Genomic DNA, 17,403 nt, shown 5'->3' with positions numbered 1-17,403 from the left:
TGAGATATGTATTTTTCTGTGATAAAAAATTTACTCCAGGCAGAAATGCAATGCTAAAAGACACTTGTACTCCTTGGAAATTGAGGAGGAAGAATTAGCTACTACAGAAGAACAAGGTTTTGAGGAATTCACTGAAGACCAAGAGCTGGAAGTAGAAGCTATTGAGAATTGTGAAATCTCTTTATAAGCTATGAATGGCTCTAGGGGATACAAGACTTTAAGGATTCAAAGGTTCACTACACAAAAACCAATCAATGTCTTGATTAACTGTGGTTCTACTCATAATTTTATTAATGAACAAGCAGCAAAAAGGCTTGGGTGCAAGGTTTACCAGATGATTCCTCAAAATGTCTCAGAAGCTGATGGAAGAGTTATAAAATCAGTAAAGAGAAGTAAGGGATTTACATGGTTAATGCAAGGAGTGATGTTCACAGATGATTTCTTGGTGCTTCCTATAGGTAGTTATGATGTGGTGCTTGGAATTCAATGGTTGTGCAAGTTAGGGGATATCCAGGTTAACTTTGCAAAAACTGTGGATGCAATTCTTATACCAAGGGAAATCAGTCACTTTGCAAGGAGTCCATCCCTTATTCAAGACTGTGAATGTTAAGGCCCTCAATAAGATCTCAGTTAACACTGCTCAAATATTCATGATCAAAGTCTGCCCAGGAAGAATTACTGAGGAAGAACCAGCCAAAGAGCAGGAAGAGGCACCAATTGAGATACAAGTGTTACTTGAAGGGTATAGAGAACTGTTTACTGAACCAAAACAACTACCTCATTCAAGAGGAGAATTTGATCATCATATTCCATTGGTGGAAGGCAGTCTACCAGTGAACTCAAGACCCTACAGGTACTCCCCTATTCAAAAGAATGTGATTGAGAAAATGATACAAGAAATGTTAGGCCAAGGTATAATTCAATACAACTCTAGTTCTTATGCATCCCATATAGTTCTAGTAAGCAAAAAATATGGTTCTTGGAGGCTATGTGTGGATTACAAGGCATTGAACAAAGTGACTGTGAAGGACAAGTTTCCTATACCCATCATTGAGGAGTTGTTGGATGAGTTGGGAGGCTCACAAGTCTATTCTAAAATAGACTTAAGAGCTGGTTATCATCAAATCGGGATGACACCTGTAGACATACAAAAAACAGCTTTCAGAGTTCACTTTTGGCATTATGAATATCTAGTTATGCCCTTTGGCTTAACTAATGCCCCATCAAGTTTTCAAGGGCTGATGAACCATATATTCAAGGCCTACTTGAGTAAATTTATTCTGGTCTTTTTTGATGATATTTTGGTGTTCAGCAAAAGCTTGAAAGATCATGTTCAATATCTCAGGATCACCTTTGATTTTATAGTTCAACACTAGCTCTTTGCCAAAGAAAGTAAGTGTGTTTTTGCCGCTGGCAGGATTGAGTACTTAGGCCACTATATCTCTACTGAATGTGTAGCCACTGACCCTAAGAAAATAGAAGCCATACAGGCATGGCCTGAACCTGCTAACCTTAAATAACTAAGAGGGTTCTTAGGTGTAGCATGATATTATAGAAGATTCATCAAGGGCTATGGGGTTATGAGAAAGCCCCTCACTGATCTATTAAAAAAGGATAACTTATAGTGGTCCTACAAGGCAACTGAAGCCTTTAACAAACTGAAGGAAGCCTTGACTTCTGCACCAGTACTAGTCCTGCCTAATTTTTTTTATGCCCTTTGTGGTAGAGACTGATGCATGTAGCATGGGAATATGGGTTGTTCTGATGCAAAAGGGATAACCAATTGCTTATTTAAGCAAAGGTTTGTCTCCTCAACATCAAGCATTATCTGTTTATGACAAGGAGCTTTTAGCATTGGTGATGGCAGTGAATAAGTGGGCTCAGTACTTGACTGGCAGACCCTTTACAGTGAAAACAAATCAAAAGGCTTTAAAGTTCCTTCTTGAGCAAAAGCTGCACACATGATCTCAACTTAAATGGATAACCAAACTCATGCAATATAATTTTATTATTGAATACAAGAAGGGGAAGGAGAATAAGGTAGCAGATGCCTTATCTAGACTACCCTTGGTAGAACTGGCTGCTTTAACATTATCCACTATCAAAACTGATTTGTTAAGTTACACTATGCAAAGCTGGACCTTGGATACCGAACTCACTAGTCTCATTAATGATCTTAAGCAAGGAGGTGTTGAAATCAATGGGTATTCCTTTATGCATGAGCAACTCAGAAGGAATGGGAAGCTAGTTGTTGGACCTGATGAACAGCTGAGGAAAGACATTGTATAATTGTGGCACAACACTCCTAGTGGAGGACACTCTGGAATGGACCATACTTACAGGAGACTAGCTGCCTTTTTTTAATTTATTGGAAGAGGCTGAAGAAGGATGTCCAAGCTCATGTCAAGCAATGTGATACTTGCCAGAGAAGCAAGTATGAAACCCTCCTTATCCAGGACTGCATCAACCTCTCAAACTACCTTCACTAGCTTGGAGCAGCATTAGTATGGAGTTCATTGAGGGTTTGCCAAAGGCCCAAAGGAAGTCAGTGATTTGGGTGGTAGTATATAGACTAACAAAGTATGCTCAATTCATAGGAGTGTCACATCCACACTCAGTTGGTGACATTGCAAAATTGTTCATGGAGCATGTGTTCAAACTGCATGGAATGCCAGAAGATATAGTGAGTAATAGGGATCCTATATTCACTAGTAAACTGTGGCAAGAACTGTTCTCTATGCATGGGGTCACTCTCAGTACTTCCACAGCCTATCACCCTCAATATGATGGGCAAACAGAGGTTGTCAATAGGTGTTTGGAGACATATCTCATGTGATTTTTTTCCTGATTCTCAGAAAGACTGGTTCTCTTAGTTGGCATTTGCTGAGTGGTGGTATAATACCGCTTTTCACTCCTCAATTCATACCACACCTTATGAAGCTTTGTATGGTCAACCTCCACCACTCCACTTGCCTTATATTGCAGGAGATTTTATTATGGAAGAGGTGGATAGGAGTCTGTTGATAAGGGAGTTCAAATATTAACTGCTAAAATACCACCTACAGAGGGCTCAACAGAAGATGACTTCACAAGTTAATAAGCATAGGTCTGACAGGCAATTCAAAGAAGGAGAATGGGTGTACCTCAAGATTCAACCCTACAGACAAATCAGTATGTCAGGATCTTATTTTTCCAAACTCTCAGCCAAGTGTTATGGACCATATCAAGTCTTACAAAAAATTGGAAATGTAGCCTACAAACTGTCACTACCTCCCCAACTTCTTCTGCACCCTGCATTTCATGTATCTCAACTGAAACCCTGCCATAAAATACCTGAGAAGATTTCACACCCTCCAGTAATTGATATCTCTAGCCCTTACTATCCCCAACCTCAGTAAATTTTGGACAGACGCATGGTGCAAAAAGGAAATAAAGCAATTGCTCAAGTGCTAGTCCAGTGGGAGCAAACATCACCAGACCAGGCCACTTGGGAGGATTATCAGTCTCTCCGAATTAGATTTCCTTCTTTCCTTCCTCGAGGACAAGGAAGATTTTGACAAGGGAGATCTGATACGAATAGCTTCCGGAAGTGGTACCTTACACATTTTAGGTGATACGAGATGGTTAGGTTAGTTGGTGTTAAGGCTGAAAATAAGTTTGGAATATGTTCAGTTTATCCCACATATATTTTAGTTATAGTTATCAGTAATTACACATTAGCCCTACAATTTTGTTTGTCTTTTATACAAGAGGTCCAGGTCAGGTGGATAGGAAATGACAGAGTATACTCGAGTGCTAGCTAGTGAATCTTTCTCTTTCATTCTATATATTGTAATTTCTGCTCTTATCTGAGAATCAATCAAAGAACATTCTCTTTTGTTTTGTCCTAATTTTCCTCTTGCCTTTCTACTGTTTTATTGCCTTTTCTTTAACAACTTTTTCTTTCTTCTTTTACTGTTTCTGTGAGCACCTAATTTTTTACCATACTTGAAATTTTTATCACTTTTTAGTATGTAAATATATTTTAAGTTTAATCTATATATTTTAGCTCTTATTTCACCTTTTATAGGTTTTACTTAAGAAAATTAAAATTACAATAAACTCGCCGTCAAAATCACCGTGAAACCCCCGTAACAGTAGCTCATGGAGTTGCGGAGTTTCATTCACAAAATCCCATGAAAATCACCTCAAAACCATCTTAAACAGCTGCTAATTCCACCCGTTCAAAAGCTCCGGTCGTCGGTTCTGGTTGAAGTCGCTGGCGAAGTTCTCCGCGCCCGGTCTGGCTTGTTCGAGTTCTCTCGTCAAGTTTACATCTTTGTATTCATCTTCATGTATATAAAAGGTCCGTTATTTTTGTTCCTTACTACTTTTGTTCTAATTTACACGTTGTCATCAATACATTGTTGCCTTACTTTATTTGTTGTTTGAGTTAGTGTATAATCCATTCTCCAATTTTTGTATTTTTGTCCCCTTTTTCTTTGTTGTTACTGCATTTCCATGCATATTTGTTTAGTGACTACATGAAACTATACTACTGTTTCCTTTAATTTTCCTTATTAAGATGTTGATTGGTTTTTAGCTTTGATTTCTTATGCAAGGACGTGTTTTTTATTTTAATGCAAATACCTGAAAAGAGAAGTTGCTAAGAGTAAGTTTAAGGTTTGAGCTTTTATATTGGTTATGAGTTTAATCTCGAAGGGAAAGAAACTTTGGGCCAATGCCCATTTTTATAAGGGAGTTTTTCGTTCCTATACACTATTTGAAATTTTATTACCAAAAATGTCCGTGTTTATTTATTTGCCCTACCTAAATAAGTTTTATCTACAAAATATATACATTTATTTAAATTAGAATCCTTTCTGCAGTAGCCTTCCTTTTTTAGAGGCTGGAATTTGGGATCGCGTAGGATGGAATTTGGGATCGCGTAGGATTCTTCAGAGATTTTACTGACACAATCATCGCACATTAATCAAGCCAATATATTTGTAGAATCCTACTATTACGCCGATTTTCTCTGATGATTTTCGCAGCATAATCAAGTTCTATTATCTAGTTTTCTCTGTTTCCTCTGATTTTCCATAAGCGAAGGTTTTGAAAAACAATTTACAAATAATTATCTACAATTGTATTGAATTTCGCGATATAATGTCAAAATTAGCGATCATGCTTCAGCTAAATGGTCACTGGGATAGCATTGGGAGATACAAAGATTTTAATGTTGATAGAATTGTAGTCAACAATGATTTAAATTATAGTGAATTGAATTCTGCAATTGCAAAGCATCTAATGATCGATACCTCCGTAAAAATTATTAAAATTAAATACACTGTCAATGAGCGTTGTCCTCCAATGGAAATTCGGAACGATATGGGAGTTCGAGTATACATGGAGACGAAAAAGGAAAACAAAAGCTTAGGAATGTATCCCCTGTGTATAACAGTGCGTGATTTCGATTTGGAATGCAGTATCTCTAATTCGAGTATAATTACAGGTTTGCTCTATTTTTCAGTGGTGATGTTTTGTCAGTTTCATGTGTTCTACAATATTTTTACAACATATCTACAATGATACTACATGACAAATGTAGTTCAACTATTATGTCTATTGAAGTATTCAATTTCACGTGTTCTACGATTTTACTACAACCTATCTACAATGTAGGTCTGAGTTATAGATACTTTTAATTGAGTGCAGGTTCATTTGATTATCGTATGTCTAAAGTGGTTCAATTGTCAAGCAATTGTAACAAAATTGGAGAAGTATCAGAAACAGTGAAGTTGATTGATAGGCCAATATCTCCGGCGATTGTGGAATATGAAAGTATCATCATAACATAACGTACGCCAAATGTTATTGAAGTACGCCAAGTCTACCAAGACAAGCAAACAATTGTCAGTGCAATGAAGCACTATTCTGTCATGAATAAGTTTCAATTTAGGATGAAAAGGTCTAGTGCAAGAAGGTAGGAACAGTTCAATTGTCAAATTCATATTTTTGTTTAATTTGTAGTGTTTTTGGAATTCTTTTGTACAATTTGTAGTTTCTTTGTATATAAATTTTATATAATTTGTAGTTTGTTTGTATATAAATTGTTTAATATAAGATTTTTGTGCTTAAGCAGCATCTTATTTTGTAGCTATATTTTTCATCATATTTTTTAAATTATTTTTATTCTGTAGCTACTGCCTCGTATGTGTTGGGGATAATTGTACATGGCACTTCAAGTCCACCAGCATAAACGAATCAACTTTGTTCAAGGTTCGAAAATTTAACAGCTTACATATATACTTTTTGATGGACAATACATACATACAACACAAACCTACTACCATGGTAGTTGGTAGCATGGTTATACCAAAATATGCGGATCCTAAGACAATATACACACCAAAAGATATACAAGCTGATATGTTGTCGGAACATGGTGTGAACTTAACATATATGCAAGCTTGGAGAGCAAAAGAAAAGGCTTTGGAATTTTTGAGAGGTCATCCTGCTGATTCCTACAGTCGCTTGCCAAGTTATTTGTATATTCTGTAGAAGACTTATCCGGGGTCATTAGTTAAATTGCAGAAGACTGAAGATGACTGTCTTTTGTACGCATTTGTTGCACTTAGTACGTCCATCAAGGGTTGGGAGTTTTGTAGGCCAGTTATAGTAGTTGATGGCACCTTCTTGAAGTCGGCATATAGGAGAATAATGTTAACAGCTAACACAATGGATACAACAGGTATTGTAGATTAATCGTAAAAATATTGTTATAAAGTTGTTTTTCAGTATGTATTTTTTATACTCTCAAGTTTTATTAAAGAAATTGAATTTCTTTTTGCCACCTATGTGATAGGTAGCTTATTACCACTGGCATACGCTGTTGTTGATTCAGAAAATGACGCATCATGGACATGGTTTTTTGAGTAATTCAAACATGCGTATGGTGAAAAACCAAATATGTGTGTTGTTTCGGACCGGAATGAGAGTATCTTGAAGGCAACATCTACTGTTTATACCAGCATGCCACATTATGCTTGCATGTGGCATATTTGGACAAATGTAAGGTCAAAGTTCAAGAAGGGTCATCTAAAGTTAAGCGAATTATACTTTGCCACGGCACGATCATACACGCTTGATGAATTTAACGAAAGAATGTCACAGATTGAAGAGATCGACACACGTGTTAAAGCATACCTATACGATATTGGCTATCACAGATGGTCTCGGGTACATGCTACGGTGAACAGAACGTGGACGATGACATCAAATATTGCAGAGTCATTGAATGCGGTAACAAAAGATGCAAGAGAGCTGCCCGCAGTAGAACTATTAGAGTATATAAGGATTCTTCTTAAACGTTGGACTAATAAAAAGTTATTGAAAGCAAAGGGTACGTTCACATACCTTGGGAAAAAATACAACAAAGAGTTGGAGGACAACAAGACATTATCGCAGAAGATGAGAGTAAGCTATAGCCAGTAACATCAGATCATTGATTCCATCAAACTAAATATATATTGTTAATTGTAGATAAAGTGTTGTATAATTGTAGTTATTTTGTATATGTTGCTGACAACTTGTTGTGTGTTTATAATAAAATTGTAGGTGAGGGCTTCCACAGATCACATCCATACTGTAATAGATGGTGTGAAATGATTCATTATTTGCCTTCAAAACAAAAGATGTAGTTATGGACAATTCCAGCTTGATGAACTTCCTCGTGCACATGCTTTGGCGGCTTTGAGGCACAGGAACGAGTCTTATGAAAACTATTGTTCTCCTTATTACACGAGGGAGAGCCTTTTGCATACTTATGAAATACCAGTAGACTCACTGCCTGACGAAAGCAAATGGAATGTGCTACAAAATATAGTTGAAGAAGTTGTAATGCCACCTACTGGGAAAAGACAGCCAGGGAGACCTCAAAAACAAAGACACAATTCATATGATGAAGTAAATGCAAAGAAGTACAAGGTTTCATATGGCAACTGCGGACTAGAAGGGCATAACAAAAGATCTTGTAAGAATGCTCCCAAAAAGAAATAAAAATTGATACATTCACAAGATTTTTTTTTCTTGAGTACTGTTGAAGATAATCTGTAGTTTAAGATACGAAGTTGTATTTGTTCTGTTCTGGAGAATTATAGTTGAGGTGTAATTGTGTTGCTAATTTGAATAAAGATTGTCTCGTATAATGAAATGTTTTCAACTCTTAATGCAATTGGTTTGTAGTTGTTTTGTTCAATTACTGAGTTTATTTATTTCAGCCTTTCCTAACAACACTGCTTAAAATTGAATGGATTATGTATTTTTTATATATTAGTTGTAGACATAATTGTAGTTAAACTGTAAAGAAATTATATGCTATCAATATCGAGATCAAGTACTAACAACTTTTAACCAAAAAAACCACAGATATTTTCGATTTTTAGTAGAATTCTGGATAAAATAATAAAACAAAAGGTAAAATAATTGTAGCACAAATCTGCTATAAATAAATTGTAGCTGACTTGTTCTTAGTTAACAATTTGTCTACAACTTTACTACAAACCAGCTACAACTAAAAGGGCAAACCAGAAAAGGGCAATTAATTCTTCTTTTTCCGGACTTGTATTTTCTCGTTCACAGCTGGTGCACCTTTTCTTCTTGCTAATCTGCCAGTTACCTCACTTTCACTAATTGCACCAAGCTCTTGCTTTTTTCTAGCATAATCTCAAAATAGCGCCTCATAGCGTCTGCGGTGTTAATCAATATCAGAAAGGTCTTCCTTTGAAATCACTAGCTCTCCAATCCTGACATATTCTGCAAATGCAACCACGTATACACCACATTCACTGCAAAAAAAAATTAGGGGAAAAGATTTAGCATTCATTGTAAAATAAAATCTGTTAAATAGATAGAAGGAAAAGCAACTTTTTCATACAGTGATCCTTCTTTTTGCTGGGGTATTTCACCGACCCACCATTGAATGTCAAGAGGGTCAGTAATACCTTTTTCAATGTATGCATATGTGTTCTTGTAGTTGATGTCTGTACGTAACAAGGTTGTGATTTCGTGAAGAGACCATACAATCATAAATATATAGAACCCTATCGGTAATGTCAAACACAACCAACAACCAATGAAATTTTTCCACAATATTTATGGGCATAATCACAAAATCAACCTTATCCCACGCAACATGCAAGTAACCTGTACCCCAATATGTATTTTGATACGACGTCCTGGGGTTTGACAATAACAAGCTTCTTATCGGCAGGAGCATTAATGTACCTCTGATAAAAAAATTTAATTCTAGTCTTGAACATACAGTCAGTGGTTGTAAACCGTATTTTGTTTTGAGGACCATACTTTTCTCTCTTCCTCAAATAGTATAAAATAACATCAATGTGTTACAAAAAAAATAGATTTCATTATTTGTCAATGCTTCATACAATTTAACTACAATTTTAAAACAAAAAATCTATAGACTTCTTAAATTACAGAATACTACAACCAGGGTATGTGTTTACCGTGTCGTTGGGGACTTGTCCGGGATGTGCTAAAGTATAAAACCACTCATTTTATCAACTTTCTCCACTCCAAGATCATACCACGGCTTGAGCTGGTTATCTTTTAGAGAATAAGGCACCTTCCTCCTATTTAAACACATAGCAATTACAATTAATATATAGTTTCAACTGGAAATCCAAAAATTGAATGCACTCAAAAATATGAAACATTTTGTATAATCTAACCTCTTTGAAACCGTATCGGTACCAGAGTATAACCACTTATTAAATTCTTCCAACAAGCCAGGATTAATATCATCGCCAATAACCCCAGTAAATGGATGCTTGATGAGAAAAATTGGAGGTCCAACAGAAGTGCTTCTCCCAGAACTGTAAAAAGGGAGAAAGGGGGAGTTGGCATGCTTTCCAGGTGGCACGACACCAAATTCACTAGTCGTGATGGCACCTAACCCAACCCGCTAGGTAAGCCAACTAGTAACTATCCAATTCCAATGATATTAACAAGACAAATAAACGATAGTAATTTACTGAATTTTATACATTTTTCAAGGACTGATAGTACAAATCATGAGCTTCTAAGAATAGAGTTTACAAAGCTGAAGTGAAATAAATACATAGTCTGTTTGAAAAGTACATAAACATGGTTTTATAGATCTAAGGCTACCACGAACAAGAGGCAGCTACAATCGGGATGCAGGTACATCTTTAATCCTGCTCCCATCGAACACAGCAATATCAGCAGCCAGCATCTGCACACAAGGTGCAGAAGTGTAGTATGAGTACAACCGACCCCATGTACTCAGTAAGTAACAAACCTAACCTTAGGTTGAAAGTAGTGACGAGCTCACATAAGGTCAGGTACAACATCAATATTTCACAATAGTTCATACAGCATGATACAGGTAATAAAAGAGGTATCTCAGTGAAAACTCAAATCTTTTACCGAATATGCCAAAATACGAGTAAGTTTGAAAACTATGATTTTTCCCAAAATCCTTTCAACAATAAATAAGATGTTTCATTTTCAGATAGCATGCGGAAAGTACGTCTCTATGCCTACATGTCAAGATACAGGTAAAATCATAAATGTCCCAAAACTGGGTAGCAGAAGGAAATGCATCTCTATGCATGTATCTCAAGTACGCATATCAAATGCAATGCATCTCGATGATGAGCTCGTATACTCACACTCTCATAGTACTCAATCTCACTGTCTCGCATCCTCTCTTACTATGCTCAATGCTCAGCACACTCAATCACTCAGCGATGTATAATACATGTTGCGGCGTGCAGCCCGATCCACATATTTATAGTCGAATGCGCTCACTGGGGTGTGCAGACTCCAGAGAGGCTGCTACAGCCCAAGAACTATAATCCGCACGGATAACTCACGTGCCATAATATCAATATTTGGATCCACACGGACAACTCACGTGTTGCACGAATAACTCACATGTTATAGTATCAATATCTGGATCCACACGGATAACTCACGTGTTACCCGGACAACTCACATGCTATAGTATCAATATCCTCACAAACAGGCCCTCGGCCTCACTCAGTCATCAATCTCTCCAGTCTCACTCACGGGCTCACAATGTCATGAAACTAGCCGACAACACTGATATGATGTACCAATAAATAATAACTGAGACTGGGATATGATATGAATGCATGAATATGACTGAGTACGAAATATCAATGAAATCAGTGAAATGACAGCAAGAAACAACCACTATGGGTCCCAACAGTATCGGCATAAAGCCTAAACATGATATCTAGTATGATTGACAGCTCATTTACTTTATCGCACGGTGAAAACATGGATATTCACAAAATAGTACTACTATACAGTGCCATAAAAATAACAGAGTCCCAATTCACTTGGTGCATGCCCACACGCCCGTCACCTAGCATGTGCGTCACCTCAATACCAATCACATAACACATATTTCATGATTTCATACCCTCAGCACTAAGTTTAGAAGCGTTACTTACCTCGAACAAGCCAATTCTAACACCGAGCAAGCCAAGCGATGCTCCAAAATTCCATCCCGTGCGTTCTGACCTCTGAACAACTCGAAACTAACCAAAAACAACTCAAATGCATCAAACAATGCTAAAGGAACCAATCTCGATCGAAAAAGATCAAATCTTGAATCAAAAGCTCAAAATCGGCCAAAAGCCCAACCCGGAACCGTACCTCGAAACCCGACAAAATTTATAAAATCCAACAACCCATTCAATTATGAGTCCAACCATACTAGTTTCACTCAAATCCGACTCCAATTCGATGTTCAAAACTCAAAAATTCACATCATGAAACTTTAGGCCAAAACCCCCAATTTCCTCTTTAAAATTCACAATCCAATTACCAAAAATAAAGATAGATTAATGAATTATAACCAAAACTGAGTAGAGAACACTTACCCCAATTCATATGGTGAAAATTGCTTCAAGAATCGCCTCAATCCGAGCTCCATATCTCCTAAAATGAAGAAAGAACCAAAACCTTCGATAATATAGCTTCTGCCCAGCGATTCCGCATTTGAGGACAATTCATCGCACCTGCGACCACCGCTTTTGCGGAAAAACATCGCATCTGCGAAAAATGGCCTTACCCAGTAACCCCCGCACTTGCGGTATCAAACTCCGCATCTGCGAAGACACTCGCACGTGCGCTTCCAATCGACACACCTGCGCATCCGCACCTGCTCCCTTTTCTCCGCTTCTGCGGGCCTCCTCATCCAGCTCTCATCTCGCATCTGCGACGCCTTTGTCACTTCTGCGGCATCACACCAGAACCAGTAGCTTAGCAAAATCCAAAAATGCAACGAAATGATCTGAACCTCGTCCGAAACTCACCCGAGCCCCTCGGGACCCCGTTCGAACATGCCAACTAGTTCCATAACACAATACAGACCTACTCGAGGCCTCAAAACACACATAACAACATCAAAACGACGAATCATACCTCAAATCGAAATCTATGTATTTTGAACTTTGAACTTCCACAACCGATGCCAAAACCTATCAAATCACGTCCGATTGACGTCAAATTTTGCACACAAGTCACATTCGACATTACATACATGTTCCAACTTGCGGAATTGGAATCCGACCCCAATAACAAAAAGTCCACTCCCGGTCAAACTTTTCAAAATTTCAACTTTCGCCATTTCGAGCCAAATTCAACTACGGACCTCAAAATCATAATCCGGACGCGTTTCTAAGTCCAAAATCACCCAACGGACCTTTCAGAACCATCAAAACTCCATTCCGGGTTCAAATTTACAAAAAAGTCAAACTTGGTCAACTCTCCCACTTTAAAGCTTCAACAATGAAATCCATCCTTCCAATTCGATTCCGAATAACCTGAAAAATCAAAATCGACGATTCACATAAGTTATAATACATCAAACGGAACTACTCATGCCCGTAAACTACCGAGCAAAGTGCAAATATTCAAAACGACCGGTTGGGTCATTACACTAGGCTGCCTTGTTCTTCCTTAATGCACATGAGTTGTTTCATCTTCATTAAGCTCGCCGAACTTAACAATCTGGGAGAAGTTCTCTGGAAGCTCAAAATCATCAAGTGTTACTTCTCTTTTTTCAAACTTGGAGTTATTGTCCGAATCACTAACATTAATGTAGTCGGCTTGTTCGCCTTCAAAATTTAAAACAAAAGAACAACATTGTATATTGCATCAGTTCTTTTTGGAAAATTGAAACTTATATAAAACCTATTTTTTTTTTCCTATAATCATATTGTAAAATATAATACCACTGAAATCTTCACAGCAATTGTCTCCTTGTTGTATAACATTTTCTTGTTGAATGGGAGATTGCATTTTTGTAGTCTCCTTCTCCTCATTTAAATGCTCTCCTGGAATGCCAACTTTAGCATCCTGTTTTGGAGAGTCCACATACATAGTTTTCTTCTCTGTTACAATAAATGTGTACAACTTAATAAAATTATAGATAATTTGTAGTAAACATTAACAACACTGTAAATAAATTATAGTTTAATTGTAGTAAATTTGTTGAAATGTTATCTTGTAACTGATATGCAAAATGTATTGTGAAATATGATGATAAAATGTACTAAATCATACCTGCATTTTCTTCATCCAATGCCCCTTGAAATTGGGAAGATAAGTCAATACCTACAGGAACATTCTCCTCAATTTGAATGTCATTCACGTGTCTTGTATCTAAGAAAACCATTGGAAATATAATGTAGATTATTTGTTGGTAATTTAGGCGATATGTAGATATATTGTAGATATAATGTAGATATAATGTTAATATAATATAGATACATGTTTTACTGCTGCTGGCCAACACCAGTTTAGCACTACTGCCCGAAATGTCTTGATTGTTCTTTTCTTTGTAATGCTCATCATTTTTCGTAGAACTGCCATTAAACTGCAAGCATAATTTGTTAGGCTATATACTTTATGAATGATAATAGAAACTTAGACATGGTAAAAATTGTTGTCCAAAATGAATATATTTCGAATGAAACCTTAGCATCAATGTTATCTTTTTGACTGTTTATTGCCTGTAAAACAAACTTGATGGAATCATTGAGTAGCAGCCGAATGCTACCTAGTTCTTCAGAAACCTAAAGAACAAACACACACACACACACACACACACACACACACACACACACACACACACACACACACACACACACACACACACACACACACACACACACACACACACACACATATATATATATATATATATATATATATATATATATATATATATATATATATATATATATATATATATATATATATACCTCTTTCTTGAAGGTTCCAAGGTCTGAACCCACCTACATATTAAAATAGAAAGAGTTAACGAAATAATTTGCATAACATAAATTAAAGAAACCATCTAGGATTATGTATAGATGTTACCTTATCAACATCTTTTCTTAATTTTTTTATTTGTTTCACAATATCTTGCTTGTCATCTATTCCCATTGCCTGCTTATGTCTTGATGGAGATAGAGCATCTGTCGGATGCTCGGCCTTTGTTTCAGCTTCTTCAAGAATGTATTCAACTTTATCTGGCAAATTCATTCTTGAAAGCTCTTCTGGTGCTTCAATTATGTTGGTGAACTGAGTGAAAAAAAATATGAGGGACCTAGTCATAATATGTATAAAATGTATAGATAATTTGTATTAAATTGTCTGCTCAGAAATAAAAACTATTTACCTTGATCCATGATGGTTTGATCATTCTATCTTCCAATGCAGATAACCATATCTTATCCTTACTAGTTGTCCAGTTAATTATGCGTGGGATCGAATTACCAACCCTTGTAGCTATATCCGTATGGACTTTAGAGCAACACTCATACAACCATATTTGCATAGCTAGTGCAAAACCTCGAATGACATAAAAATGCACAGAAGGGTTGAGCTTGTGCCTTACGAACTGAAGCAATTGTGTATAAGATTCTATACCTCATGCGTAGTTCGCATACTGCCTCGAGTCCACCAAGTAGAACCTAAAATGGTTTATCAAACCTAAATTATCTTTGTTTGAAGGACAGAAGAAGAATTCTATCAGATAGAGAATACACAGCTTGACTGCATCCTCATCGTTCACCCAACTACGGCTGGTTACAATTTGTTTCAAGTATGATTTCTCAACTTTTTCCTTGTTCGGAAAATAACTCTTCATTATGTTACTGTCATACTTAGTTGTGTAACCAAAGTCTGTCACTTCTGTAAAACATCTAAGGCCACTGATCAGGGCAATCTCTCTCAACCCAAAGTTCAGCCTTTCACCCTTTATCTCTACTGTAAAAAAGTCGGAACCAGATGCGTTCAATTCATACTTCATGAGAAGGTGAATTGCTTGATTTTGGATACATATTTTAGGCAAGGAAAGAAAATGCCCAAAACATGTCTTCTTAAACAACTTTAATCCATTTTCAGACAGTAAATCCTTGATTTGCCCAGAAATAGCAGGGTCGGATAATGTCTGGCTGGAACCTAGTGATGCCATAATCAACATCATGTGGTGCAAAAATTTTCGATTCTGCACCAAAATAAACAGCAAGTTAATAAAACTTGTTTCAAAATCAGAAAACAAAATAACAACATTTCTACTACATTTTAGCTACAATCAGAAAAATATTAATATATTGCATACAAGTAAGTTTCAACATTAGTAAACATATATAATAACTGACTACATTGAAGCTACAAATGCACTAATAAAATTATGTTTAGAGTAAAAAATTATAAATTAAGAACTAGACATAATATATACAATTTCTCTACAATAAATGAAACTAACATCTACAAAATAGAGCAAATAATAACCAATAAAACTAACTAAATCATGTAGTACATTCCCTAACTAGATGATTTCGAATAATATACAAGAAATCTACAATTTAGAGGAAAATATAAAAAATTTGTTAACCTACAACAAATCTATACAATGCAGACAAAATTCCTACAAATACAAAAAAATAAAAATTATGTATAAGAATGAGAATGAGAATAAGTTTTTTAACTTAAAAAAAAATGGAACTACTAAAATTTTACCTTCTCAAATGACTGTTGGGGTATAGTTTTAGCTGAATTTTGAACCTTCTTCTTTTTTGAAAGTTTAACAGTAGCAGAAACTCTGATTCTTTTTGCAACTTTCGTGATAACTTCTTCTTCGGCGAAATCATCATCGGAAGCAATTTTTTTGCCCTTCCGCTTTACAGATTTACCAGATGTCGAGGCTTCACCAGCATCCCTATCATGCTTATGTTTTGTTCGAGCTTCTGCCCTGGCTTCACGAGGGGAAAGCTTGAGCTTTGTCTCTGGTTTTGCATGTGCCGATTTTGAAACTTTTTTGGGTGAATCCTGTGAGAAAACACCCAAATCAAAAGTAGGAATATCCTTTATTACTTTAGCTTTTTTAGGGCTAATCTTCGAAAGTGCTTTCTTCTTCATTGAAAGTTAAGAAAAAATTTAAGCAACTACAATTTTGGTAGGATTTAGAGCTGGAATATGTAAAAATCGAGAGGGATTTTTGAAGAAGAGTGAAAACGGGCGTTAATGGAGGGAGATATTGAAGAAACGTGGGGGGTATGGTGAGAGAAACGTGGGAGAGTGGGATATGTACGTTAGAGTGATTATAGGAGTTAATTTATTCTCATTAAATTCCTAAAATGTACATAATTGGTAAATTGTATATGACTATGTAATTAAATTAAAACTTGAGTAGGGAGGGTAATAAAATTTTAAATAGTGTATAGGAATATAAAAATTCATTTTCATAATGACATACTGTTGATTCATTTTTAGAGTTAGCCTATTTTCATGTTAATCTATAAGCTAGCCTACGTATTTTCATAATTAATCCACCTGATGCTCTATAATAATGTCCATAATCTATAGCCTTACAATAATCTCAAATTAGTTTAGGAAAATGACTCATAAACATCGCTAGCATGCTTTTAGGTATGACTAATAATTAATTTTCATAGTTATGGGTACGGTTCCCGTGGCATAACTGTGATACGCAATCCCAAAATTTAAGTGCGCATTTACGCGACTTGACCCTACAACTTTAAATAATAATTGGCGTGATTTGCAATGCGTACAAAAATAACAAGTGCGCAATAATGCGACTTGTCCAAGATGAGTGCCATGACTACTTAAAACACACAATTAAAAGCGGTATAAAAGCGAAAATGCATAAAAGGTTCTAAAATAGGTAATAATCTAGTTTAATTAAGCCAGGTGTAATTTGTAAAGCGACCGTGCTAAAATCACGAAATCTGGGAGTGTCTCACACCTTCTCCCGGGTTAACAGAATTCCTTATCCGGTCTTATGTGTCGCGGACTGTAGACAAAGTCAAACTT

The 17,403-nt window shown here is 36.2% G+C and overlaps 1 protein-coding gene across 1 annotated transcript; it reads left to right on the top strand.

Annotated features, from left to right (window-relative positions):
* Positions 1–6,333: 6,333 nt before the first annotated feature.
* LOC107794020 (uncharacterized) lies at positions 6,334–8,040 on the top strand. The gene is made up of 5 exons (XM_016616469.2): positions 6,334–6,530; positions 6,621–6,733; positions 6,848–6,908; positions 7,014–7,458; positions 7,699–8,040. Exons 1-5 carry the CDS (start codon positions 6,334–6,336, stop codon positions 8,038–8,040), a joined length of 1,158 nt encoding a protein of 385 aa, XP_016471955.2.
* The last annotated feature ends 9,363 nt before the right edge of the window (positions 8,041–17,403 follow it).

Source organism: Nicotiana tabacum, chromosome 2, assembly GCF_000715075.1.
Source record: "Nicotiana tabacum cultivar K326 chromosome 2, ASM71507v2, whole genome shotgun sequence".
NCBI classification, from domain to species: domain Eukaryota; kingdom Viridiplantae; phylum Streptophyta; class Magnoliopsida; order Solanales; family Solanaceae; genus Nicotiana; species Nicotiana tabacum.
The sequence above is the reverse complement of the archived record's forward strand: the minus strand, read 5'-3'. Positions and strand labels throughout refer to the sequence as shown.

Coding starts and splice junctions, on each gene's coding strand:
- LOC107794020 (XM_016616469.2), top strand. CDS start 6,334: ATGGTAGTTGGTAGCATGGTTATACCAAAATATGCGGATCCTAAGACA. Junction 6,531..6,620: donor AGTCGCTTGCCAAGTTATTT/GTATATTCTGTA, acceptor TGTTGCACTTAG/TACGTCCATCAAGGGTTGGG. Junction 6,909..7,013: donor AATGACGCATCATGGACATG/GTTTTTTGAGTA, acceptor TGTTTATACCAG/CATGCCACATTATGCTTGCA.